Source organism: Syngnathus scovelli, chromosome 5 (assembly GCF_024217435.2).
Source record: "Syngnathus scovelli strain Florida chromosome 5, RoL_Ssco_1.2, whole genome shotgun sequence".
Classification (NCBI taxonomy): domain Eukaryota; kingdom Metazoa; phylum Chordata; class Actinopteri; order Syngnathiformes; family Syngnathidae; genus Syngnathus; species Syngnathus scovelli.
In genome coordinates, this window is record NC_090851.1 from 7297773 (window position 1) to 7324114 (window position 26342).

At 41.8% G+C, this 26342-nt stretch overlaps 3 protein-coding genes across 4 annotated transcripts; 2 read left to right on the forward strand and 1 right to left on the reverse strand.

Moving 5' to 3' along the window:
• Positions 1–97: 97 nt before the first annotated feature.
• Positions 98–10487, forward strand: mttp (microsomal triglyceride transfer protein). Of its 2 annotated transcripts, XM_049719573.1 has the most exons (19): positions 98–1917; positions 2367–2396; positions 2977–3164; positions 3243–3386; positions 4457–4564; positions 4642–4758; positions 4843–4982; positions 5049–5199; positions 5320–5477; positions 5586–5754; positions 5824–5931; positions 6041–6253; positions 6464–6675; positions 6761–6858; positions 7055–7176; positions 7259–7486; positions 7648–7772; positions 9402–9572; positions 9653–10487. In XM_049719573.1, exons 4-19 carry the CDS (start codon positions 3324–3326, stop codon positions 9795–9797), a joined length of 2328 nt encoding a protein of 775 aa, XP_049575530.1. In that variant the 5' UTR covers positions 98–1917; positions 2367–2396; positions 2977–3164; positions 3243–3323; the 3' UTR covers positions 9798–10487. The 2 variants fall into 2 exon arrangements, with proteins under 2 accessions (XP_049575530.1, XP_049575529.1); XM_049719572.2 differs by lacking the exon at positions 98–1917 and having other exon boundaries at positions 1955–2396.
• Positions 10488–13600: 3113 nt separating this feature from the next.
• LOC125968468 (uncharacterized protein C4orf54 homolog) lies at positions 13601–19509 on the reverse strand. Its single transcript, XM_049719571.1, has 2 exons — positions 15544–19509; positions 13601–13855 (listed from the first exon to the last, which is right to left on the reverse strand). The coding sequence occupies exon 1, from the start codon at positions 19444–19446 to the stop codon at positions 15568–15570; it is 3879 nt and encodes a 1292-aa protein (XP_049575528.1). The 5' UTR covers positions 19447–19509; the 3' UTR covers positions 13601–13855; positions 15544–15567.
• Positions 19510–19559: 50 nt separating this feature from the next.
• LOC125968470 (leucine-rich repeat LGI family member 2) lies at positions 19560–25932 on the forward strand. The gene is made up of 8 exons (XM_049719575.2): positions 19560–22301; positions 22574–22645; positions 22980–23051; positions 23142–23213; positions 23330–23401; positions 23581–23750; positions 24027–24191; positions 24390–25932. The coding sequence occupies exons 1-8, from the start codon at positions 22135–22137 to the stop codon at positions 25223–25225; spliced, it is 1626 nt and encodes a 541-aa protein (XP_049575532.1). The 5' UTR covers positions 19560–22134; the 3' UTR covers positions 25226–25932.
• The last annotated feature ends 410 nt before the right edge of the window (positions 25933–26342 follow it).

Genomic DNA, 26342 nt, shown 5'->3' on the forward strand with positions numbered 1-26342 from the left:
TGGTCATTAATGCGCAATTTCAGTGGAAATTGTGCGTGAACACTGCAGAGCTGAAACTGAACGAAAAATGACGTGGCCAGTGGTGAAGAGCCTTTGTGTCAGCCTAATACTGACATCTAGTGGTTAAAATTATTACACCCTACAAATAATTAGTATCAAATGTAACGTCAAACAATGGATAGCAAATGTCAGACTTGAACAAAGGCAATCGCACAAACCTTGCTTGAATTATAATCAAATAAATCAATAACTAATGAGGAATCATGGATAATGTGTCCATAAATGTCTTTATGCAAATATGAAAGTTAGTTCTGCTATCTAGCAGTTAAAAATAACATTTTTTTTTTCACGTTCAAGGAAAAACTAATCACTGAAATGTATGTAACGTGCATTAATTATATTAAACAGGAAGGAAGCGGGACAATGAACCATTACTCTAATACTGTAGTGCGTGACAAGCCTCACTATTAGTTTGAGCACTGATTTTTACACACGCGTCATTTTCGAAGGTTAAAATAGTGACTGATGTTTTGCAATAAAGTACTGTCACTTAAACTGAGGTGACTAATTTTAGTATCATAATCCGAGTCATCATAAAATAATCTGAAAACCATAGCGTTATGAGGTAAAAAGTCACATTGCCATGTCGTTCAGTGTCACCAAAGCACCAATGAATAACACTTCTACAACACGGCACAAGAGATAATTTGTTATTTAGATACACACGTTTGATAAGAATAGCTTTGTCTTGTAAACCACTCGTGACCTTTGCTCAGATGACAGAGCATAACTTTTAGAATTTTGTTTTTGCAATTAAATTAATTTTATTAACCACATAATACAATAATTTTGTCCATTTTTATGTGAGGTATTTTTTATTTAAGTAAAATACTGGTTAAACAACTATTGAACTGCTTCATTGTTTTTGTTTCAAACATATTTTACCCTTGTAATAATTCAGACTTGCACCCTGAAGGAAGAATAAGTTATGTATCTAAAAAAAAAACCATTTTCCTTTGTGTTACTTTTATTATACTATCCAATCTTTTTTTGTGAATGTTCATCCCATAGTGCAAAAGCAGTGTCATAGGTCATGATATATTTCCTGAACACTACGTGTACTAGATAACGCGCATTGTAATACACCTTCTCGTCCTGCCAAGACAGAAGTCTTTATGCATTTTGGACGCAGTCAGCTTTCTACAATATGACAATAGTAATGTAATGCAGTACATTACTATTATTTATTGTCCACCAGTATTTGCATGATGTCATGAATTCTAAAAAATAATCGGTGTTTTTGAAGTAACTAATGTACTGTTATGGTTTATGATTTCAGTTTGCATAAATGTTGTGTGGTATGTATAAATATGGCACATTCATTTGGGTCATTTATTTTAACAGAATTAGCTGTAGACTTAAAAAAATATATACACAGTTAAATTTACTCAATGCTGATTTAGAAGGTCCAGTCACAACAACTGTTTTCTTCAGTTCAGCATGACTCTGAACTAGCTAAGTGTTATAGAAAATAGATGGATCAAATTGAGAATCATGTGTGAGCTGTTTGCAAGTACTATCGTTCAATGTATACAAAGTAATTAAGATTAATTGCGCCCTCACTCCCCATGCATCCATCAATGCATGTTGATGACCTCCCCTGAGATTTTGTGTTTATGGATCTTGTTTCAACACTTAAGCACGAACATAATCCTTTGCTAAATTCCCAAGCAACTTTTAATAAACTTTGCCATAAAACTGGTGGCCAGCTAAACTTTCTAAAGAGCTGTAATTTGAGTCAGCGGCTGGCTTCACTCAGCAGAGACCTCCTACCATTTTGCAGCAACAAAGTCACAATTGTTCCCCTGAGAAGGAAATAAGGAGCCCAACATGAGGACGTGTCCCCACATCTACTAGGTAAATGGATTCATTCATTATTTTATTTTTTTTTATGTAAAGAGAACAATATTGCTTTATTTATTTTCCAAATGTAAGGTTGAAGACAATCAATCAGATAATGCCATTTCATTGATTGAGCAAATGATCACCTAGCCAGATGATCAACTACTGGTTCCTGAATAGGGGGTCTTGGCTACACCAATCAATAGCACAAGTTCCTGTCAAATCTGTGCTCATCAGGTTAATGATTTGCTCGTTATCTCGTATACTTAGTACTTGAGCGTGGAGTTTGGAGTCTGCCCTCCCCTCTGATAAAACATAATAGGACAAGCTTTGACTTTCTTTACCTCTTTTTGGCCCTGGAGTGCCAACCCGCACACACAGACACTTTTGTGTGTCAGTTTCATCCATTTGGCTGCAGAGAGAACACACAATGTTAACTGTTGCTGTGTTCTTGCTTTGCGCAGCCTCCTGTGTCGCAACGCCGAATGCCACTGGTGAGTCCTCTGCTCTGATTTTATTTGCTAAAGGCTGATATTTCATTCTACAAACTGTCATTTGTTTTATTTGACCGTGTGTCACTCCCAATGTCATCTCAGTAGAGATGCTTGCTTGCTGCTGATAAAAAAAAATATGTGTCAGTTTTGTAATGACAACAGATTAGCTGATCTCGCGAGACACACAAATTACTTGGAGCTTTGATTTGTTGAAATCAGTACGTGGTGATGAAATCATATAGTGACACGTCAGTTCATCGTCGCTCATTACTGGACTCCTAGCTGACAAAGAGCTTGTCATTCATAGCGCAGAGGAGTAAATGTTATCTTCTATCAGTGTGAACACACCCGGTTAAATGGCCACTGATTGAGTCAGCTCAGCAGTGGCTCAAGACTTAAGTTGTGGGAAAGTGAAACAAATTTGTGAAAGGAAAGTTGCATTGTGCTTTGCTGAGCTGTTATTTTGTGAGGAAGTTTTGTGACACAGGAAGAACAGTTAAAGCATTCTTTGATTGAACGATTTATTAAATGAACTGATTGCATTGGATGTTCATAAGATGTGGTGATTGTGTTTCTTCAGGTGGTGCTGTAGGACCCCAGCTGAATAACAACCAGCTGTACAAATTCAGCTACACCACCGAGGTGCTGTTGAACAAGGCCAAGGGGTCAAAAGTGGGCGGCGCCGGTTACAAGATCTCCAGTGATGTGGATGTCAATCTGGTGTGGAGAGATCCAAGCAACAAGGATGAGCAATTGATCCAGCTGAAGGTAACTTGGTAGTCTGTTCATATGAAACCTCAATATGCACAAACTCAATTTTCACCTGATTCCATATTTGTATGCTAGATCGCCAATGTGCGAGCGGACCCGTTGTCCCGTCGATCTGAGAAGAAAAATGTCCTCCATGGAACCACTGTTGAAAGTCTAATGGGCAAAACCAAATTGGCAGCCCTGACAAAGCCTTTCTTTGTGCACTTGAGAAATGGAAAGGTAAAATCACAACGTTAACATATTTTTAGACAACATTTGTGGGTAAAAATTTGCCATCTTGATTTTTAAGCTGATTTTTATGTTCATTTTTCATGGTGGGTGTTTCAGCGTATCAAGGACTTTACCATGCCGATTTGTTCATAAATATGACGTGAGTGTGCATTGAACATCTAAATCACTGCAGGAATTAATTTATTGAATGCATTATTTTTATAATCATCTTTAATACATATTTTTAAAATCATCCCACTAGCTGTGGCACAGCTATGACACATTTCCCATGCCCGCTTGATCTCCTTTATATCATCTGGGATGATGCACTTAACAAAGTGGGTGCCAACTGCCACAAGCTTTGTTTCATCAGCGCTTTAATTTTGGGGTTGTGGATTACGGTTTGGAAGAATGAGACTAAATAAAATGAGCGCCGTTCTGCCCGTGGAGGTTATTTATGGAAATTTAAGGGGCCAAGAACACACACACAGCAAAAGACACAAGCTGATCTATTTCTGGTGGTCCTATCTGATGTTGTGGTGAATGCCAAATAAATGACATGCTTATAGGGGACACTGTAGGATGATGTCATTTGCTTTGCATGTTGAGAACTTGGAGCCTAAGCAGAAAATATGATATTAATATGATATACAATACAGTGCTCAATATAAATGAGTGCAAACCCTTTGAAAAGTAAGATTTACTTCAAGTTTTCTGTCACACATGAACACTTTTCTAAAAGTTGATATTTATATATTTGTGGGATTTTTTTTTTATTCAAACAAATATCGATTCTGATAGGCAATTTGAGATTTTCTAACAAACCCGTTGGGGTGAACTTTATTTTGTACATTACTCCAAAATATAAATATGAATACCCAAGTATGTTTGGCTTCAACTCTACAGTTCAAATAATGTGATGCAAATAGTTGCTGATGTCATGAGTGTGCAAAGGAATCCTGACACCGCCATGAAAGTGAATGTGAGCTGTAGCCCGATCACCCTGTTGCTACATCTGCAGGTTAAACTAACATTCATTTTTCAAAATCAAATAATTCTGCTTTATTTCCGTTCTGCAGGTTAAAGCATTTTATTCCTACTGGGCAGAGCCAGGCCTCATCAAAAACCTCAAACGAGGGGTGTCCAGTTTGCTGCAACTGCAGCTCAATACAGGAAAAGTTATTGAGGTAAAGGTTATCATCAAACATGATATTTGATTAGAAGTGATTTTAATAAATTAATAGGAGTAATTATGTGGAAACAGAATGATGTGTCTGGAAGGTGCACAGTTACATACAAGGTGGAAAACAATCAAGTGACAAGGACAAAGTTGCTGGAGTCATGTAAAACTGCTGAGACTGGATTCACCACACACAGCCAGGTCAGTTAGGCAGCAACCATCTGCCCCATGATTGATTCTCCTGAAGTGTTAACACAGCTGTTGCGGTCCGTGTCTCTCCCTCAGGTTATGGGTGTGACCCGAAAATCTAGCTCCGTCACGGTGTTCACCCTTGAGGATGGTTTTATCCGCTCAGCCGTGGCGGAAGAAAATCACTGGATGATTGTCAACGCCCACCGATCTTCGGCTGCCAAAGTTGTGTCCAGGTAAAGAGTTTTTAGATAATCCATCATTAAAGCATGAAGATATTAAATTCTCTTTTGGCTTCACAGGCAAAGCTTCACACTAATAGGGACAGAAGCTGGACCCCTAGAGACCGCTGGAAAAGATGCGGCCGCGGTTGTCAAGTCCATCGATGCCAAGATAGCAGCTGTTGGCATCAAAGCGGAGAAGCTCAAAGCTCAGTGCAATACTTGTCCATCAGTCAGTGATTCTATTTTTATATCACACACTCTACTACTTTGCTCCAATTGTTCAACTGATAAATATTTTGATGATTTTATTCAATTTGCTCATTAACTAACGTTGTCTTGCTCTTCTCAGCTCTTTGAACAGTGGCAGGTTCTACAAACAAAACTGGAGCCGGGCACTTTGTCCAAGTCCACAGCCCCTCGCAGCTTCCTGGCGCTTATTCAGAGCATCAGGAAGTCGAGCAAAGACGATATCCTCAAAGTACTAAAGAGTTCCAGCAAGACCGCTCTGTACGTAGCTGTTATTCCCCTCAAACTTTCCTTTAGCTTTTCAAGGCAGAATATTTGAGGTTGACTATTCAGTGCCTTTAACCATTTATTGTTTTTGTCGACTTGTAGTCCTCAGTTGGTGGATGCTGTCACTTCCTCCCAAACGACAGCATCTTTGGATGCCATGCTTGAATTCCTCAACTTCACCGATGCCAAAGGTATGGTTCTGCAGGAGAGGTTCCTTTATGCCTGTGGATTCGCTTCACATCCTAATGAGAGGATGCTACAGACGCTGCTGGTGAGTGGGGGGAAAAAAAACCCACTTGAAACTAAACTTTGTTGTACTGATGCCGGTGTTCTCACACAGGACATTTCTAAAGGAAAGATTGGCAGCCCTGATATCAAGGAGTCCGTGGTGATTATTATGGGAGCCCTGGTCCACAAACTGTGTCAGAAAGGAGGATGTAACTTACCGGTGAGCTGCAAGGAAAAGTCTAGAAACTAAAGCAGTTAGTCTGTACAGAACCTGTTTATGATGAGATGTACAAGTCCTTCCATTCAGCTGATGATCTTCAAATTCTCAGACAGTCGTTGAGGTCAAGAAGATGATTCTGGCGGGGCCAGACAGCACTCAGGAAGAGTCCCAGGTCCAGATGTTCCTTCTGGCTCTAAAAAACTCTCTACTCCCTGAGGCCATTCCCATCTTCACCAAATACACCGAGTCAGAAGTGGGCGCATACAGCACCATCGCACTTACCAGCCTGCAGAGATATGACATCGGCCTCATAACTGATGAGGTGAATGACCAGCTCAAACTAAGACCACACCTGTCTGTATAAAATAAAAAAAAAGACTCCACTATTCATAAAGAGCAAAAAACTTCAAGTATTTGACACTCACCAAAATATTTATAGTTGCGAGCAGTATATTAATATTAAACACCTTACTATCATTGCAAAATTATCTCACAATGTTCCCCTAAAAATTTTTTAATAATGTCATTTCAGGTCAAAAAGACAGTGAACAGAATTTACCACCAGAATCGACGGATTTATGAGAAAAACGTGCGCGCTGCCGCTGCGGATGTCATCCTCAGTAGCAAGCCTTCGTACATGGAGATCAAGAATCTCCTATTGTCCATCGGACACCTGCCACACGAGATGAACAAGTACATGTTGTCTAAGGTCCAGGACATCCTCCGCTTCCACATGCCTGCCAGGTGAGCAACACAATCAAGATGAAATGTTGCTCAGAGCAGATAAGTAATGTGGAACAAATGTATGTTCAATTATGATTTTTTTCAGCAATGTTTTGAGGGAAGTTATGCGGGATATGATTTCACACAACTATGACCGCTTTTCAAAAGTCGGGTCATCATCTGCATTCTCGGGATTCATGGCACGTAAGTGGTCGACTTTATAAGGATTCATAAATGTTCTTATGACGATTGGAAACTGAATTATTCACCAAGTATTGGGTTACAAACATGAAGTGAAACTGAAAGGATGTATGGAGGAAGTTCCACCTTTGTTAGATTTCTTTTTTCACATTCCTGCAAAATTACTTCTAAAATGGCTGACTTGCTTCGCTTACCACAGAATCTGCTGACGTCACCTCCACATACAGTTTGGACATTTTGTACTCCGGCTCCGGAATCCTGAGAAGAAGCAACATGAATATTTATGGTGCTAGTAAAGGAGCAGTGCTACATGGACTACAGGTTTGAAGAGTTTGAAGAATTTTGCTAAAAGTAAAAAGTTGGGTTTGGCGACCAAAGTTGGTTCATCTCTGCTGTGGTCCAGGTTGCGATTGAGGCGCAGGGTTTGGAGTCCCTTATCGCCGCCACACCAGATGAGGGCGAAGGAGACTTGGAGTCATTCGCCGGGATGTCGGCTCTGCTGTTTGATGTCCAGCTAAGACCTGTCACCTTCTTCAAGGGTTATAGCGACCTGATGTCTAAAATGTTCTCCATGACTGGGGAACCCATGAATGTGGTCAAAGGTCTCATTCTGCTGACGGATCATTCTGAGGTATGCAAATAATTGGTCAGTATAAGCTCAACGTTCAAATTATTTTATGGACCAAGAGCTGTTCGTTTCTAGAATTATAGAATTAAATATGGACATATTAATGTCAAGGCACATCAATGGCCATAATTACTACTTTGCTTATTGTCTTTCTTCATTCACAGGTGATTCAGTTGCAGTCAGGTCTGAAGGCAAGTGCAGAGTTCCAAGGAGGGTTAGCTATCGACATCTCTGGTGGCATGGAGATCAGTTTGTGGTACAGAGAGTCCAAAACCAGCGTAAATAACAGGTAAACTCCAGAAAGCACACAATGAAAGAGTCCAAAGTTAAAGTAATGCCTTTACATGACCATAACATACTATAAATAGTTCACAACCTCGTATATATTCCATAATCTGCGGTATGTTTGTTAACAACCGTATGTACAAGTGTGATGGAACGCCTGTGGAGACCTCCACGGCAATTCTTAGAAAAATAACCTTTATGGTTGTTTCAGAAGTTCCAGCCATGTCACGGCACCTCAAATAGACGCGTGTTGATGTTGGAGTCATGTGAACTTTAAACGCTCTATAAGTGTTGTCTGATTCACTTGTTCCACTCCACATGTTGGAAGCCGTCCAGTATTGTGCTTCACACCTATCTCGCTTTGAGGGGGTCGCATGAAACGTGACGTCAGTCCTGTCTGGCTCGCTATTTTAGAACATAATACACGACAGCGGGCGCAGCTATCGGATGTCTTTGGTGGGATTCGGTGGCGTGTGGTGCTGTGCCAAATGACTATATTTTAACGAACCTATTAGTTGCATAAGTCGAGGGTTATTTATGATGCATTTACTTTAAGTGGCTGTGTAAAATATCAAACCGCGCAGTATGTCAGTGTGGGTGCTTTAAAAAAGAACAGTGGAAGCGGAGGGAAGTTTGTCTTCAGGTGCTAGTTTCCGTTCAAGAACCGAGCTCCTCAAAAGCAAAAGGAGACTAAACCTGCGTGTGCAAGCGAATGGCAGAGGCAGGTGAATGGATCAACTTAAGTGCCTCTTTCACCCTGATAATAGACTGACGGTCTATCTATAGACACAGAACAAACCACACACTCGCAGCTTTGCCGGGGCATGCCCCCATGGCCAAAGTTACAAACAGGTGGATTTTTCAATGGAGTCTTATGCGTGTTGTTGCATGTAAGTTGCATAGAAGGGGAGAGAGATGACGCAAGAGGAGACGCGCACACGTCACAGGCAGCCATTTTGTTCATCAATCGTGGTGTGTTTTCTCTGTGCCACTTACCGTTGCAATGAAATCAAACACTGAACGAGACAAGGATTCACCAAAGAGATGAATCCTGAACTACTAAGCGGTCAAGACAGTGCAAGCGGCTCGTGCCTTTAACTCAGTGACTTAGATTAGCAGGATTTGTTGGAGTCAACCATAGTTATTTCTAATTGAAATTGCATTTATTCAAATAGCAGCCAAAAATAAATTTCAAAACATCAAAGTGCAATTTTCAGTGGAAGTCAAGTCACAAAATGTCTTTGCAATTATATTTTCTATGCGCCCTCAACTAGTATTCAGATTTATATGTTGTGTTTGTGCACCATGAAATAAGCATAAAAATCTACTATTTTTTTTTTTTATCCATCCCAGGGGGCAGCCATTTTGCCTTGTACTTGGTGTAAACTGAAAATGATATCTCAGTGCATAAGAGTTCAGGATATTACTGTCCTGTCACAACTATTTTGTGGGTTTGGTCATGTGACTGTCACCAGCTAATTTTCAGTTGGCAGCTCATATTTCACATATTTCACAAATGCAATATTATTAATACCATGTTTTGGTTTTTTTATATAATAATTGCGGGTAGCATTTTGTGCATGGAAAATAAAAGAACCAGTTTCACTCAGCCTTCCTCTGTTGTGCTTTGCAGAGGAGCGTTAGTGGTCTCTGGTAATGTTACAGTAGACATGGACTTCATGAGCGCCGGTTTGGAGGTCAGCTTTGAAACAGAGGCCTCCCTCGACTTCATCACAACTGTCCAGTTCTCTGAGTATCCTTTCCTGGTGTGCATGCAGATGGACAAAAGCACCTTTCCTGTCAGGTACGAGACAATCCCCAATTCATGAACTCTATGCCCCCTCGGAAAAGAGATCTAACATCCCATTCCTTACTACTTTTCAGCGAGCACGTAAAGAAATACGAGAGCCTGTCATCGGGGAAAAGCGTAGTGTCACAAAAGAGCAAGAAGCTGCTTATCCCCGGCTCTGAATTCCCGCTCCACCAGGAAAACTCAAACATGTGCAAGAAGGTTTTTCACTCCAGCTAGTAGAGGAGAAAGCAGTAACTCCCAGGAGAAAACTTGCATGTTTGGGGCATTTTATATTTCTCCTCTGTGAGGCTTGGGTGCATTTCATCAAATATATGTCGCATCACACCTCAGCATCATGCCGCGAAACACCTAAAGAGACAAACGTGGTGAATGTGTTTTTTGCGTATGCAATGTTTACATTCCTGTGAGTGAGTATTTAAGTAATCGGATGTTTTGTTTGCAACTGGAACTTCTTTTGTTGTCATGTTATGGGCTTTATTTGAAAATATATTTATGTTGGGCACGTAACAATACAGTATAAAAAGGGGTTGCAAATGTAATTTTTAGATCAATTGCCTCAAAAATCTTATTTTGGTAAATGTCTTTACTAAGAAGGGGCAACTTGTATCACCCTTTCACATTTAAATATAGTACGAACACATTCACCGAAATATCACATTTTTCCCCATTAAGGTGTTTTACACGGTACATGCAAGATCTGGGGTTAAAAGAAAATCTTTTAAATGTCTCTGTATAATTGTTTTGTAATTTTTTCTTTTAAGCTAAAACGACCTTATTGGCTTCTTTGGAGATCACTTTCGGATTGGATGGGTAAAAGCATACACTAGCAACTCCATTTCTGTTGACATACTGCAAATTTACATTTGGAAAAAAATAATAAAAATAAAAACATTCTATATGTTCTTACGTACTGTACCTCCATACTATTTGTACATCTTCAATTCAAAGGTAGACTCATAGAAGCTCCCACCTTCTTTATTTTCTTGGTAGTACATTTAAAAAAAAAAAAAAAAAAAGGTCATGACACAAACGTTTGTCCAGGTGAGGAAATATTTTTTTGCATTCTCACTGACATCAGAGTTTCAGTTGGCATCCAAAACCAACAGCTGGGCCTTGTTGCAGATTCTTTCAAAAGCACAGAGAGCAGCTGGGGGCAAAGCAGTGTCTGCCAGTCTCCTTGCTGCCATGGCCACCAAGTAAACACAGCCGCAACCGCTCAGGTTAAACTTAAGCCTCAGTCGGGTGATGTTTCAGTGTCACCACAAAGCTAAATTTGCATGCTGGCAAGACAGCACATGTGCTCTATTGCCACTGCCATAAATCTGTATGATTGCATTTAACACTCAATATTATTTTTTTTTATACTTTCAAACATTCAATCACGTAAACACAGGCGTGGAAACACAGACCAAGGACATGCATATATTACAGACTTAGTATTTGCTATTCTGTTGGTATTTTGAAAAGGGAATAAATAGTACCAGTATGTATGTAAATTACAACACATTTCTTTCATTATATTTTATGGTTCTTTGATGCTTTTGCTTACACTTTTTTCCTTGTTTTCCCAAATTATTCAAATTTAGAATATCAAAATGTATTTAGTATTAAAGGGACAATGTGTAGAATGTTTTGATGTTCATTCGTTTATAAATAAATAAATAAGTAGATAAATAAATAACAGAAAATTCTACACATTAACCCTATTCAATTAAATCTATTTTTAAACTTTTTTTTTTTTTACATAGACTTATTGTGCTCATTTTATTAAACTTATTGTAACAATTATGTCGTACAAACTGGCAACATCTAAATGCAAGTCAATTCTGGAATATTTTCAGTATTTTGTTGCTATAAAAAATATTTAATAGCCCACCTTTTCTGTGGGGAAAGGTTAAATGTGAACGTACACATTATTGCTAAAAACCCATTCAAATAATGCAAACACCAGTAGCTTGCATTTTCAACTGGTCAACTTGAGAATGTTTTATTCATGTAACTTTGCCATTTTAGGGGAAAATAATCAAAAGATGTGCCTGCAACCTCTGCAGTCATTTGAATGTTGAACAGATATAATCCAAGTGCATTAAGTACAATAATATTCATTCATACAAATTATACAACAGACGGAAAATGCACATGTAGGTATGTTGGCGTTTATATTCATATCATAAATACAACAGTTTCCATTTAGAAGCATTCTTATCAGAGTCTAAATGATATACATACTATATTTAGTGTTTTACAATAAATAATCAAATAATAAACATTGGAGCCTCTTTTGCACAACTTGGCATTAAAAGGATACAAAGCAAAATGTTAGGGATATGCAATCATTTTCTTCCACATAGTATATCTTTAAAAGGGTTTTTATAAATGCTATATAGTTATCAATACAATTTGCACTAGTCCCAAATTAGAGATTCCACAAAGACAGATGGATTCAAAAATAGACGTTATGTGCAACCGTGCACTTCAAAATTCATCCAGTCAAGTTGCAATGAAGCACAAATTAGCCATTCTGCGCTATCAAACATCCGTCCAAATTACACACTCGTACAAACTCTGAGATAAGGGCAATTTAAATAAATTTGTGTGTTTTACACAAAGAAGGCAAATAGACTGACCAGCAGATTCAATTACCTTTAATACAGTAGGTTGGTAACCTGCTAAAACAACAGTCTGGACGGGGTGGTTTTGATCATTTGTAATGGCTCATTGCATAGTCAAAATGTATTCCCGGAGTGTTTATGATTGAATACATCCTAAATGTCATCCAATGCAACTGTTAACGAACATTTGAGGGGTGTTAAGGATTGTTTGTACTAGTTGGTGAGATTAGTGTTTGGTATAAAAGCACACTAACAGGCCTGTTCTCACTAGAATGTTGTAGGACTACAAAAAGGTCATTCATTGTAAACATGCATGTTGAGCCTGTTCTTTGTAGGCACTGGCGGAGCTAAGGGGGGAGGGGTGCGGGGGCAATGACTCCCCCTGAATTATGCATGGCCCCATCCAAATAAATGACTATTGAGTATATTTTAGATTTTTCTGTGAATCTGAAGAATTTTTCTAGTTTGTATTAAAAAAAAAAAAAAAAGGCAGCTGAAATAGGCTCAATTGAATCCAAAATATTCACGTCAAGTCATTTTTTCCAGTTTCCTACTAAATTCTCAGTAGAACACTAGCATGTTGTGTTAGCTGGCTCTTGTTCACAGTGAAGTAACATGACTCTCCTTTGTATGCTTGCAGAATGCTTATACCCCCTGCATGTGGAGCACACACACACACACGCACACACACACATGCATGCAGCAGACACACTGACTCCAACCTCAATACACCCAAAAGTGTAAAAATAAATAAACACAAATAGAGGAAGTCACCCCCTAAAAATCAAACAGGAGTCCCGGCTCCGCTTCGGCACACTTGGTGTGCTTTGTTCTCCTTGTGTCATTTAAGGTGCAAGCTTTCTTCCCTAATAAAACACCGCTGACTCATTCCATACTTTTCATTCCAGTGCTACAGTAGCAGGTGTAAACAGCACTGCGGCAATCATGATACAGAGGATGCATGTACTTCAAGTAGAACATGAGATTTCAATTTGTAAATAATTGCCTATTGTCAACACCACATTCTTGTGACACAATCCATCCATCCATTTTCTGAACCGCTTAGTCCCCACGGGGGTCGCGGGCGTGCTGGAGCCTATCCCAGCCGTCATCGGGCAGTAGGCGGGGGACACCCTGAACTGGTTGCCAGCCAATCGCAGGGCACACAGAGACAGACAACCAATCGCACACACACTCACACCTAGGGACAATTTGGAGTCTTCAATCGGCCTACCAAGCATGTTTTTGGAATGTGGGAGGAAACCGGAGTGCCCGGAGAAAACCCACGCGGGCCCGGGGAGAACATGCAAACTCCACACAGGGAGGGCCGGAGGTGGAATCGAACCCGCACCCTCCTAACTGTGAGGCGGACGTGCTACCCAGCGCGCCACCGAGCCGCCCTCTTGTGACACAATGCAAAAAAAAAAAAAAATCCACATTGAGCTGACTTCACTCTCGACAAATGGTCCCTGTCCTTAATACTATTTCTTTATGTCTGGTGACCAATTGACTTTTTTGCTAGCAACACATATTATGAGTCACTGTTTATACCTTGCAAAGCGCTGCCATGCAAAGCGACTAAACTTGTAATGACTTGAAGGATGTCTTGAAGAACAGGTGCTGACTGGGCTTGAAGGAAGGCGGATTTCTCCACGGAGATGTCTACAAATGAAAAGTAAGAAACCTTTAGTTTCATAACGATACTTGCATACTCTATCAGTTTAAGATCAGGTGAATTTATTTTCCTCTATGTATTACAGATGACGAATGATGCCAAATTTCCATCTATTTTTGAGCACCATATAATTGAGGTACCACCAAGCGTTCACTTCGAATGTGACGTATTTCACTATACTGCAGGGATTCAAAACACAGTTTATGCAGTTTATGTAAGAGTAAAGGGAGTACACTGCTGTCCACTTCCATCTGCCCGTTTTGGACTGGGCAGAGGGGGAGGGGGGCTATAAAAATTTGACCCTCGTTCCAGCCCGGTGGACTCGCTTCCACGGTGGAGCGAGTAGCAGCATCTGATCTCTTCCAGCAGCTGTCCTCTCCCTGCATCAGCACAACAAATACTTTACATTGACCTGACCTTTTCCTCCTGCTTCACTCTCCCAGCCATGCCCCCTTCACACTCACTCACTCAATGACACACACACACGGAAACACGCGCACACACACGCACACACACACATTGTACCACTTTACCCCATTACTAAAGTCCAGACTGAGGAATCTTGCAAGCTCACGCAGTTGTATTCTTATTCTGACACCTTCGTTGACAATAGACTGGAACAAATTACAAGCGTGAATGAGTCAACCCTTTTATTTTTTATAATGATCCTATTTATGGACTATACAGTGTTGGCTTTGTTATTTTATACTGAAACCATTTTCTACAGCATTTAATTTGGAATTATAACCCAGTAAAATATGGTGACACATTTAGCCTGACTACACCAAAATTACAAAAACAATTTCTACAAAACTTTGTTGAGGGTTGGTGACAAGGTTGGAGTCGGTAAGATTCTACGTTCCTGCATTTTTATCTAACACTCAACATCAAGCATGCAAACAAACGCTCACTATCCAAATAGTCCGACAGTGCCGTCATGCATATAACGGGGAACTTAAGCGATGCGGTTGAAAATGCGACCAAGCCCGGCGACAGTTCCGAGGGCTCACGTTACCTGTCAAGAAGCTCCCGTATGTCTATTAACGCTGACATGCTACAGCTGAGCTGAAATTTTATGTGGTCACGAAGGCCTTTAAACAACCGCATACACACCGCTTGACCTCAAACTCCTTAACCTCACGAATTAAAGAAAGTCAAACATCCTTCTGACGAAACAAGCCATTTATAAAATGATATCACTATAGCGCTAATGGTGGTCAGGCTCACTCGAGTGGGACTTGAAAGAATGCATCATATTGTCTTGCTTTGATTACTTGTTGGCAATCAGATGTCGAGTTGGCGCCGACCGGGACCTACCGCCCGTACCTCAGCGCATATGCTCCCTGAGTCTGGCTCAAGCTGTAAGGACAGCTGCACGCCACAGTCAGGACCGGCCCGACTCAGCCGTCATGCCCACCCAGCCGGCGCCATCCGGGTCATACCGCCCACGCCTTAACATGTGCTGCCTGAGTAAGGCTTTCAGAGCCTTCAAGGCCGCACCAATGTGGCAGAAGTAAGGAACATGTCTTGATTCCAAGACTAACTAACAAGTCAGACAAGACACAAGTGATCAGAGCAACAAAGAACATACATTAAACCCTAACTCAATTCAAATTAATTTAGAAAACTATGGCAGAGTATTGAATGTGACTGTTTAGGGAATGTGCGAACTTACGTGTGCGATGAGGTGTCTTTTTGGTCATCTGTGCTCCACCACAAAGCTCATCGTTGTTCCATCGAAGGAAGGCGGGGCGATGATTCTTGGACCTTGTTGCGTTGTGATGCTGATAATCGGCTTCCTGTCCGAGCTGACCGCGCTTCCTATGAGCGAAGGGGGCTTCACGTGTTCCGGCGGGGCCTCGGCCGTGGCACTGTAGTAGGGGCTTTCTGCCGATGGAACGTTCACTTCCTGCTTTGCACTTGTGCTGTTTTTCAACTTTTCTCTGTCTTCAGAGTGACCGGGCGACGGTGTCAGCAAGGCCTGAGCTTGCAGAGTTGGCGAGGGGATGAATCCCGGGTAAATCATGTAGGTGGGTGCAAACGCCCCCGGGCTCAGGGCCAGGGGCGGCATCGGGAGGGGCACAGGGGTGACGGGGGCGATGGGTGGTACGGGTGAATGTGGCACGTCCACATACTGGCCTGTTTCTGGGTCAAAAAGTCGCTTTGTGGAGGTCTGGATTGGCGTGTCCACTAGGTAATAAAGTCCCGTGGTGGGGTCGAGGAGCATTTTGCGCTGAAGGCCCGCCTCTCCGCTCGAAGGTGGAGGTGACAGAGTGGCAAAAGGGGGTGAGAAACATAACACTTGCTGTGTCTGCTGGCCCGCTGCAGGCTGGTGGTAGATAGATGAAGCTGGGCACTCAGCCATTAATAATCTTTTCTGCTCGGGTGTCTTGACGTCAACTTGTTGGCTGATGCTCGGCTTCATCTCCGTGTAAGCTGTCTCCTTGTTGGCCACTTTGATCTCATTGCCGTGTGTCAGGCCCGGTATGGTTAAATAGTTCTCTGAATCCCTTTGTGGGACGCTGGGAATAGTGGGGCTGATTTGGAACTTTCTCTGTTCCACCTGTGAATGTTTGCCAGGTTCAATTTTCACGGAGAAAGGCATAGATGGCGTCTCGGAGCTTTTCTGTAGACTTTGTTGCCCAGGGCTCGCAAGCGAGCTCGTACTGACGTGAGCTTTGTTGCTCTTGCCGACACGAAGGACACTTTTGTTGCTGAAGGTTTGGCAATGCGCTGACTCGTCACCACGAGGAACATGTATGATGTTCTCCGGACCTTCTTCGTTCCTTTCCGGCACTGCCGTGGTTTCTTCTTCTGCTCCTTGCTCCTCACGGGAGATGAGCGAAAGCACGTGACTGCCCGTGATTGGCTGCTGAGGTTGAGTTTTGCGTTTCCATTCGTTTCGGTCAAAAACGTAAAGTTGCTCCATTGTTTTGACAGCAGCTTTGAGTTTCTCCAGTGCGGCCTGTTTGGGAATTCGAGGCTCGAATCGCTTGTCAGCCACCTCGCCTCCAAACTTCTCCTGCCTTTGTTTTAATAGTTTGTCAGCTTCCGACTGGTCAAGATTTGGTGGCTTTGTTACAACAAGAGGGACTTTGCTGGTGGCACATTGTGGTGCCGTGTCTGCTTCTGTTTCTTTTGGCGATTTATTTGTTTTTACTGAGTGGCATTTAATGACAATGGGAGAAGGTGACACCTGTTTTACTGGCTCCTTTTTGGCCTTCTCTTCAGGTTTTTCAGTCGGTTCAACCGCACTTTTACTGTCACTATTATCCAAAGAAACACAGCGATATGAACTTTTCACCAGTTTTCGCACATCTCGGACACGGTAGATTGGCGTTTGAAACTTGCACTTGGTGTCTCGGACGTCTCGAACCGTAAAATTTGGGATCTTATCCGAAGCAGACAAAATATGACATTTGGCATCACCCCCTGCCCGAAATGTGTTGATGGAACTTATTTTAGGGGTTAACAAACTGGCAATATTCAGGGCCCCTCCTTTATTTTCCTTCACGCTTCTCAGACATATTTTGATTTCAGGTGTTTTTCCGCCTTTGTCGCTTTCTTCTTTACTAGCTGTGTTTGCTGTCTTGAGCACCGTGTCACATTCGGAACGATCCTTGTCTTTGGGGAAACGCTGGCAGCTCGGCATGAAAAGGAGTTTTGTGAGCATGTTGCTTCTGTCCGATTCCTCCTTGGCGTCCTTGGCGGCTGCCGAGAGCTCAGCCTCCTTCAGGGCTTCGTCGTCCTTCCAGGAATTAAACGCACTGCTTTGACTGTGACTGAGGCCTGTTTTAGTCACCTTTTTTCCTGAATCCTCGACGGCATCGCTGCTCCTCTGCTCTTCTGCCAGCTCACAAGAACTCGGCCTGCTGCCCTCCAAAGGTTGGTCATCTCCAGAATTAGTGTAACCGGAGCCTGATTCAGAGCTTTGCCTTTGAAAGCCCCTCCTGTCATTCCCCCCGTCCAGAAAGCAAGGGGAGAGCGCAGGGTGTGCGGCCGAGAGCTCGCCTCTCTCCATCATACGCTCCTGCTCAAACTGCATCTTTTTGGAGATGACATTTTGAAGCAGGCTTGATGCAAAGATGGCTCTCTTATGTGTGTTGCCTGTGCTGTCTGTGTGGTGATACTGCATTTCACAGCCTGACCTAGCCAACACTGCTCCACGCACCTCTCCGGACCTGCTCTTTGTACTTTTGAGTCGCCTGGTGGCTGCTTGTGTGTCTAAGTTGCACTGGACATTCAACGTGACCCCTCGCTGATCTTTTATCGCTGCAGCTTTGCACAAAGACTCTTCCTGATGAAATGTTAGTTTCTTATTACCCCGTGGGGCTCCTTGACTCTCCACCGTCTCATTCATTTCTAATGTGGCGCTGGAGGTCTTGTGTGCAATGACACTGTGCTCTCCCCCCCGCGGGACGTGTCCATAATTCCAATCCACATAAGCAGACCACTTGTTTAAATCATATTCCGACATGGACGACTCGCTCGAAGTGCTCAAATTAATCGTATCAAAGTAAGGACACGCCAAGCTTCGGAATGACCTGGCGGTTAAATTACGCACCTCCTTATCGGCGTCATCCAGCTCGCTGATGGAGCTGGAGGCGCCACTGGAATATTCATTAATGTCCTTCCGTCTTAGTTTGGTTGCAAGGTGCTGACGGCCCGGAGCGGGTATGAAATACTTGGCTGTGTTATCTCCCAGAGGTCCAGCGCTCATGAAAGAAAAGTGGCTCCTGTCTCCAAAGCGCTTGGCGCCCTCGTCCGTAATGCCGACGACAGGCTCCTCGCTGGACGTTTTGATTGATAGGTGGATTTTGTCCCCGACGACACGGTTTTTGCACACACTTTCATCCGAGCTGGCGCATTTCTCTGAATCGCAAAGATCGCTGTCGTCCTGCTCTGTGCTTGCACCGAGTGTGGCAACCTGACCCCTGCCCTCCAAGATCAGAGTCCCGGTTCGGGTGTCGTCGCTTTCAAACGAGGCGTAATCCACGAAGGAGTACACAACGTTGTCGTCCTCAAAGTCCCAGCTGGCACCACGGCCGAGGTCGTAATCGACGTCGTGGTCGAGTTCGGTCAACTGGATTTCATGCGTGGTAATATAGTGAGACTCGTCCTTAAGCGTGTCCGTGCCGCTGTGGTCGGACAGAACTACACTGGCACCGTCGTCCGACTCGGTTCGGCTGTTCAGGTACTCGTCTCCCTCGCTGCAGTCGCTCGGGTCCACTTCCACCTGGAGCTGCGTCTCATCTTCGGAGTGCTCATCGTAGGAAAGTTCAGCAGGTGTTTTCAAAGTTGGATCAACACTGCTGCACAAGTCCGCAGAGTCCACAGAGGCCTGTCCACGCAGCCCCTGCCTCGAACCGTCACTTTTGACAGACAGCTGGCTCCCCTCACCGGTGAACGTTACTTTCACAGTCTTGGCGCCTTCTGGTCTCATGTCCAAATCCACGTAGTTGGACTCATTTTTATTCTCAAAATGTCCCCCAGCGTCCTTAGACTTGTCCCCCGGGAGCAGCGTCCTAAGAGGTCCGGGGCCATCTCGGTAAGTGAGAATTTCCTCCGCTGCTTCCATGAGGTCTGCGATGTTGACCCAACACAGGACGGAAAACTCTGCCGGCTGCCAGAACGTGGGCACAGAGAGCCGCGAGTGAGATAGTGGGGAGGGGAGAGGGTAATGGGGGAGAGGGTGGGACCATTGGGGGAGGACCACCATCATATAATAGCTTTTTAACATTACCCTCAAGGTTATTCATTTGTTTCTTTTTATGGAATTAGTTTTTTAAACTGTACATTCAGCACCTCTATGGGATGAACAGCTCCTCAATATACCTTTCATCATTCTTAATATTTTTAAAGCAACAACATGCAGAGGTGACAAAAGTAGTTCTTCAAACCCTTTGCACTTCTTGCCTTCAAACTCTTTTGGAAAATAACTTCTGCTCTGTATTGAAAACATAAACATGATGTAGCAATCCGCACATTCATAGCAGTGTAAACATGTTTGAAAAGGCAATTGTTTGCTTTTAAATGAGTTAAAAGTGCATTCAATCTGTTACTAATCAAGCGAGAAAATGGGTAACGTAGTGTCTTAGCATTGGCAGATTGATGAGATGTCACAGTAAAACGAATAACACAAGAGTCAACCACTACATTGAGAGAAAGATGAATTGAAAAACAAGAAAATGTAGTAATCAGAACTGTTTAGTAGTCTAGCTAGAAACTATGTAGAAGCAGAGCACATGCAGTGTGAGCTATTAAAGGTTCCTCCGTGCATGCCCATATGTGAGCAAGTACAGGTTGAAGCGAGCTCCGCAGAGAACATCCACAGTTGTAGCTATTTGAAATGAAGACGCGTGCAGATCGATTTCTTAGAAAGGATACATTAAAACAGCAGGTGATCAATCGCAAGCACCATCATCGTCTGAGATGTTTTTTTGCAAACATTAGATGCTGATTCGTAACAGGGTTAGGGTTAGAATCGATTTGCAACGTGTACCTGGGGTAAAAATAGTGGCCTGAAAAGCAAAGCAGCAAATCTCCTGGTGTGAACAAGCATGGCAGATGTGCAGAGCTGACAAGTGTTTGTCACACAGCTGTCTGTCTAATCAAAGAGCTGACAAATGTCTTCCAGAAGGTGACAAACCCTCAGGGATGAGCCATGCTAAATGCTAGGACACTTTAACTCCTAATTCTCTTTAACCCTTCCAAACTTTTACAGCAGATTGAGTTATGGCTGCAACATGTTTGCTCACAACACTTATGAGAGGTGTAATTTCACTTGTCTAAACCTGACAGAAAAGGGCGGAAATTCAAACTGCTATTCTATGAATCTCCGCCCTTTTGTTTCTGATCCTAACATAATTCTTTCTGCTGCTCTTGCTCATGAACACAAGATGTTTGAGAGCATGAAACACTTGTGCATCACTCACTGACAGCATACTTGTCTAGGTTGCACCCGCCTCCGACTTTTGCACTGACCACAAAAAAAAAATAACTCAGTAAAACACAGTGCCATTCCTTGAGTGTTGTATTTATTTACTGTATGTTGGTTAGTCTATCATTGTGTTGAAAAAATCCCGGCTCAGCAGCTTTGCTATAGTCAGCATTCAAGACGAGACGACCACAAAGATAACACATAATGAATATGAGTAGACTATTCTATGAACAACTAATTTAGATACTGCAATCAAAGTATCCTGTCCATGTAAATATATTTATGTCTAATGTTAATTTTCCATGGCTGAGGGGCAATGGGGTCACTTTCATAACGTGCGCAGGCATTCGAGACATGAGCAAAATGTAACATCTGTGGTGTTAGGGGTCACAAGCGGCAGTCATCTCTGCATGAGTGTGAAAGACAAATAATACGACCGAGCAGGTGTTAGCCTCTGACGCAAAACATGTTTGAAATGTCTGTCAGTTTCCACGTATCATCCAAAGCTATTTGACAACAACATAGCATATAGCAAGAGTCTTGGTTTCAGTTTGCACGTGCCCACATTGTGTTAACGCCAGCAGGCAGAGGCTAAAAACAGCAATGATTGATGCAGAGCTGTGATGAATTATGCCAGCCATGGCAGACATGTACGATTGCTTCCACTTGCCGATGAAGATTCAGTTTCATCATCCTCACCAACTTCTTGTCCTTCAGCAAATTTGCCACCTTGTTAGGATCTGCTGTGACCTATTAGCCCCCCTCAAAACAAGCATGTGTTTTGCATTGAAGCATCTCAGTTCAATAGATTAATATTAGGCTTTTTTTTTTTTTTTCCGGCGGAGTGGGCTACCACAGATCAGCAAATTAAATCAAATAAGTGATGGTGAGCTATTATGTGAATTAGGGCTGTTGGAAAACATATAAAACAGGCATGATAGAGGACCTCCCTTGAGGACCAGAGGTTGACACCTATAATCTACAGGTACAAATGACCTGCCCCCTCTCGGTTTTAGAGAAATAAAATGTGTCCCTTAGGCATATCAGAATATTTTATAGTCAGATAGCTATATTGTATAATAGGATGATTTGGATTTTTATTTTATTTTTTAAAAAGAGTATGTTTGAGCCAATTTCTTTGTTCATAAATGAGCAACTGGCTGCATCAACAACGTTGTTCTTGGGAGGGCGCAGCCGCGTGTCAGTCGGTGTCAGGGCAGGAGCGTCCTCGACTGCTGCATTCTGGATGTCGCCCCGACGGCTGCTAGAGCAAAACATTTTCTTCCCTCACATTACAACGACAGGAGAGACAAAGTGACGTCCACAATGCCCCGTCTTCTGGTCTTCTTGTTTGCGCTACTGTGTATTTGCAGCGCTAACAAATGGAGAAAGAATTTTAAATGTCCTTCAGGATGTTCGTGCACGAAGGAGACTATCATGTGTGTTGGCACCTCGCACGTCCCGCGATCAGTGCCGAGTGACATCAACTCGCTGTAAGTAGCATCTCTCAGCACTATTTACGTAAACAGTATTAAAAATATTAAACGTAATTAAGCATGACATTAAAAAAAACATGTAATGAAATTCTCCATGTTCTTGGTTACATTGCAATAATAATAATAATAATAATAATAATAATAATAATAATAATAATAATAATAATAATAATAATAATTAAAGTTACTCGAGTTCCGGTCATGGGTTCTGCTGCCAGGGGTCCAAATGTCCCAATGTGAGTTTTTTATTTTTTATTTTATATCACCAGGAGCATCGTAAACGGCTCCATTGCAGAAATCCCAGAGGGGATGTTTTCACTCATGCCTTCTCTGCAGCTATTGTAAGTGTATTTCTGAACTGACACTATTGAGTTACATTTGCACATACATTCGAACCATAGTTGTGCAATTCAATGATCCCATACAAAAGCTGTACAGCAAATGCATTAAAGGTAAAAGCTCAGTTTTTAGATTTTCACTGTAGCTGCACTGCATTACTGATAGCTAAAAAACATAACCTAAATATTAGACAAAATTCAACAAAAGTATAAGTGTACTCATTCCGACAAAATGCAAAAAAACATTATCTTATTCAGGGCTGAGTTTACGAGGATGAGAGCGTAGTAAATAATTGTGCAGTGTTCCAATTTTTTCTCCTACTCTTCTGTTTTACAGGCTTCTAAATGCTAACTCTTTGACCACAATTAAAGATGATGCTTTCTATGGTCTTCCACATTTGGAATATTTGTAAGTAATTAAAACAGCATTCAAAAAAGTGAATCATTTTGTTTCTCGTCTGTGTATTTATGCATCCCTATTGTACTGTTTGTTGAACAGGTTCATTGAAGGGAATAAGATTGAAACTATCACCAAAAATGCCTTCCGTGGTCTGCGAGATCTAACTCATCTGTAAGACAAGTTACTCCACATTTGTATACAACCAATTAAATCACAGCCATCTAAATTCCAACCATGAGTTTTACAACAATTTTTGCTGATGTTCTCTCTTTGGGGTTTATGTTTAGATCCCTTGCCAATAACAAAATGAAGTTCCTGCCAAGAGACCTGTTTTTTGACTTGGATTCATTGCTGGAACTGTGAGTAAGCACTTTGTGTATGCAGTGTGTGTGTGCATTTCTACTTCAGCTGAGTCAGACTGCACTTTGTGTTGCGCAGCATTACTGTTACCCAAATGAATGTTAAACGCATATATCACGTCCAGTTTTTTACTGCACTTATAGCATTAATGTGTTTATTCCCTCGTGTGTGATGTTAGAGATCTACGAGGCAACGCTTTCCAGTGCAGCTGTGAGAACAAGTGGCTGATGACGTGGCTAAAAAACACAAACGCCACAGTGTCAGACATATTCTGTGCAGGTCCCACTGACATGAAGGGCAAGCGTCTCAATGACCTTCCCATTGCACCAGACCAGTGCATGTCTACAGGTAAACTGAAATGAAGCCAAAGCAATAACAGAACTGTCCCTCTATAATACAGATGACACCTTGCGTGGAATGAAAGAGAAGGAAATAATCAATGAAACTATTTAATAATTTAGCATGAGCTTACCCTGTGGAGGTCATTATACCTCAGAGTCCATATTTGATGTGTACATTTTTGCTGTGTAAATGTTGCTGTACATGATCAGTTAATTGAAGAATTTGTACTTTTTCACCTAATATATGCACTTGTACGTGTTTTGTGTCTTTATCCCTCTGCAGACTTTGTGCGTCACCAGTCAATTCCGATTCAGTCCATGTCAGCGGACATCTTCTCCGTTAAGGAGGACATCTATGTGGCCATGGCTGCACCCAATTCAAACAGCTGCGTGGTCATGGAGTGGGATCACATCGAAATGAATTTCCGAAAATTTGACAACATCACAGGTTGGAATGTACCCATTTCACACAAGGAAATGTTTGTGATGTACCGTCTCAATTTACTTTGTGTGGTCATGTTTAGATCATGGAAAGCTGCTGTATAAATGGCCCGGTGATGTTTCATGACACACAAATGTGCCGCAGCACAGTGGTTAGGAATTATGCTCTGTTGTACTGCTGCTGACAGATCGTTTCTCTCTCCAGGGAAGTCTGTCGTTGGGTGCGCGTCAGTCCTGATCGACGAGCACGTCATGATTATCGTCACGCAGCTCTTCGGGGGCTCTCACCTTTACAAGTTTGATGATCAGCAGAACAAGTTCACCATGTTTCAATCCATTGAGGTCCTCAATATCTCCAAACCAAATGACATTGAGGTCTTCCGCATGGATGAAGAGTGGTACTTTGTAATAGTAGACAGCTCCAAAGCAGGCCTGTCTACTCTTTACAAGTGGACTGACCAACCAGATCAGAACCAAACCGGGTTCTATACTTATCAGTTCTTGCATGAATGGTTCCGTGATACAGATGCTGAGTATGTTGAAATGGACGGAAAGTCCTACCTCATTTTAGCCAGCCGTTCTCAATCGCCTATCGTCTACTTGTGGAACAAGAGCACCTTAAAGTTCATGCTTCACAGTGAATTCCCAAATGCGGAGGACGTGGTGGCGGTCAAAGCTTTCCGAGTGGAAAATGAATTGTATCTGGCTATGACCTGCTTCATAGGTGACTCCAAAATACTCAAGTGGACCAGTAAGCAGTTCACAGAGATGCAGGCCCTTCCTTCTCGTGGGACGATGGTTCTCCAGCCGTTCTCTTTCACGGACAGACACTACCTTGCTTTAGGCAGCGATTACTCCTTCACTCAAATCTACCTCTGGGACAGTGAGACCAAAACCTTCCAGAAGTTCAAGGACATCTATGTGCAGTCTCCACGGTCCTTTACAGCAGTCACCACTGACCGCAGAAATTTCATCTTCTCTTCAAGCTTTAAGGGCAAGTCGATGGTCTTTGAGCATATTGTGGTAGATTTAAGCTTATAAATCAAAATACCCACATAGTGTCTCGATCCGATAGTATATGTGAGACGAGAATACTCTTCCATTTGAATTCCTGCAGGTTTCCAGAAGAATTCCGAAGTAAAAAAAATGAACTTTTTCCGGAAATGGTTCAGTCGAGTTAGCTCCTTGCATCAGTGCCAATGCAATACGATAAAATGTTCTGGATACATGCACTGTATGGCTATGCTCATTGTACAGTAATAGCTATAGATGTATGCTTTTATTGTAATTTTGTTGTACAAAATTTTGCCAAAAATGAAAGACATTGATAAGAAATATTTGCACTGTGACAGATTATTTGGCTGTGTTGCAATTGTGTACTATGCTAGTATATGTATTTGTCCAGTAACTCTGGTGATATGATGTGCATGGTCCTCTTACTCTCCCTTGGATTAGTGGAGCTGTCTATATAAAGCGCTCAACACAAATATACATTGACCTATGCAAAATGCAAAACACAAGTCTAAGCTGTTATTGAAATGCTTCTTGTGGTGCCTCTTTCATATTTTTTTAATTGCAAAAAGCAAGACAGTAAATGATTTGTTTTAGACAACCTCGTCACTTGACCAATAGAAGTGTGTACCTTGATGATTATTGTATCTGATGAATGTACTAGCAATGCTAATAGTATGCATTTCATGAAAATCAAATCCTTTATTCGTGTATGAATAAACAAATGACGACTACAATTCACTTTGGGTATTTCTTGTTCCTCTTTAAATGTGCAATTATATCAACATTGCAAACAGAAAGCTATTTTTCCCTGAACGTTTCAAATTGATACGACGTATCATAATCTGAAAATAAGAAATGTAACAAAAATGAAATATTTTAAAATTACAATTTATCAATAAACATTTTATATAAGAGGCTATGTAAATCTTACACTCAGAACGCTTGAAAGTAAAAGATACAATTTTTCCAAGTGACCATAAATGCGTCATGACGCGACATTGACGTCCAAAGATCTTCGGTAATGCAAGAGATAACGTTTAGGTATGTCTTTTGCAATATTTAGGGACACTAATGTCCAGCATCGTTATCAAATCATCATCGAGTATCATCTAACAATTATTACAAGTCACAATAAACGAAACAA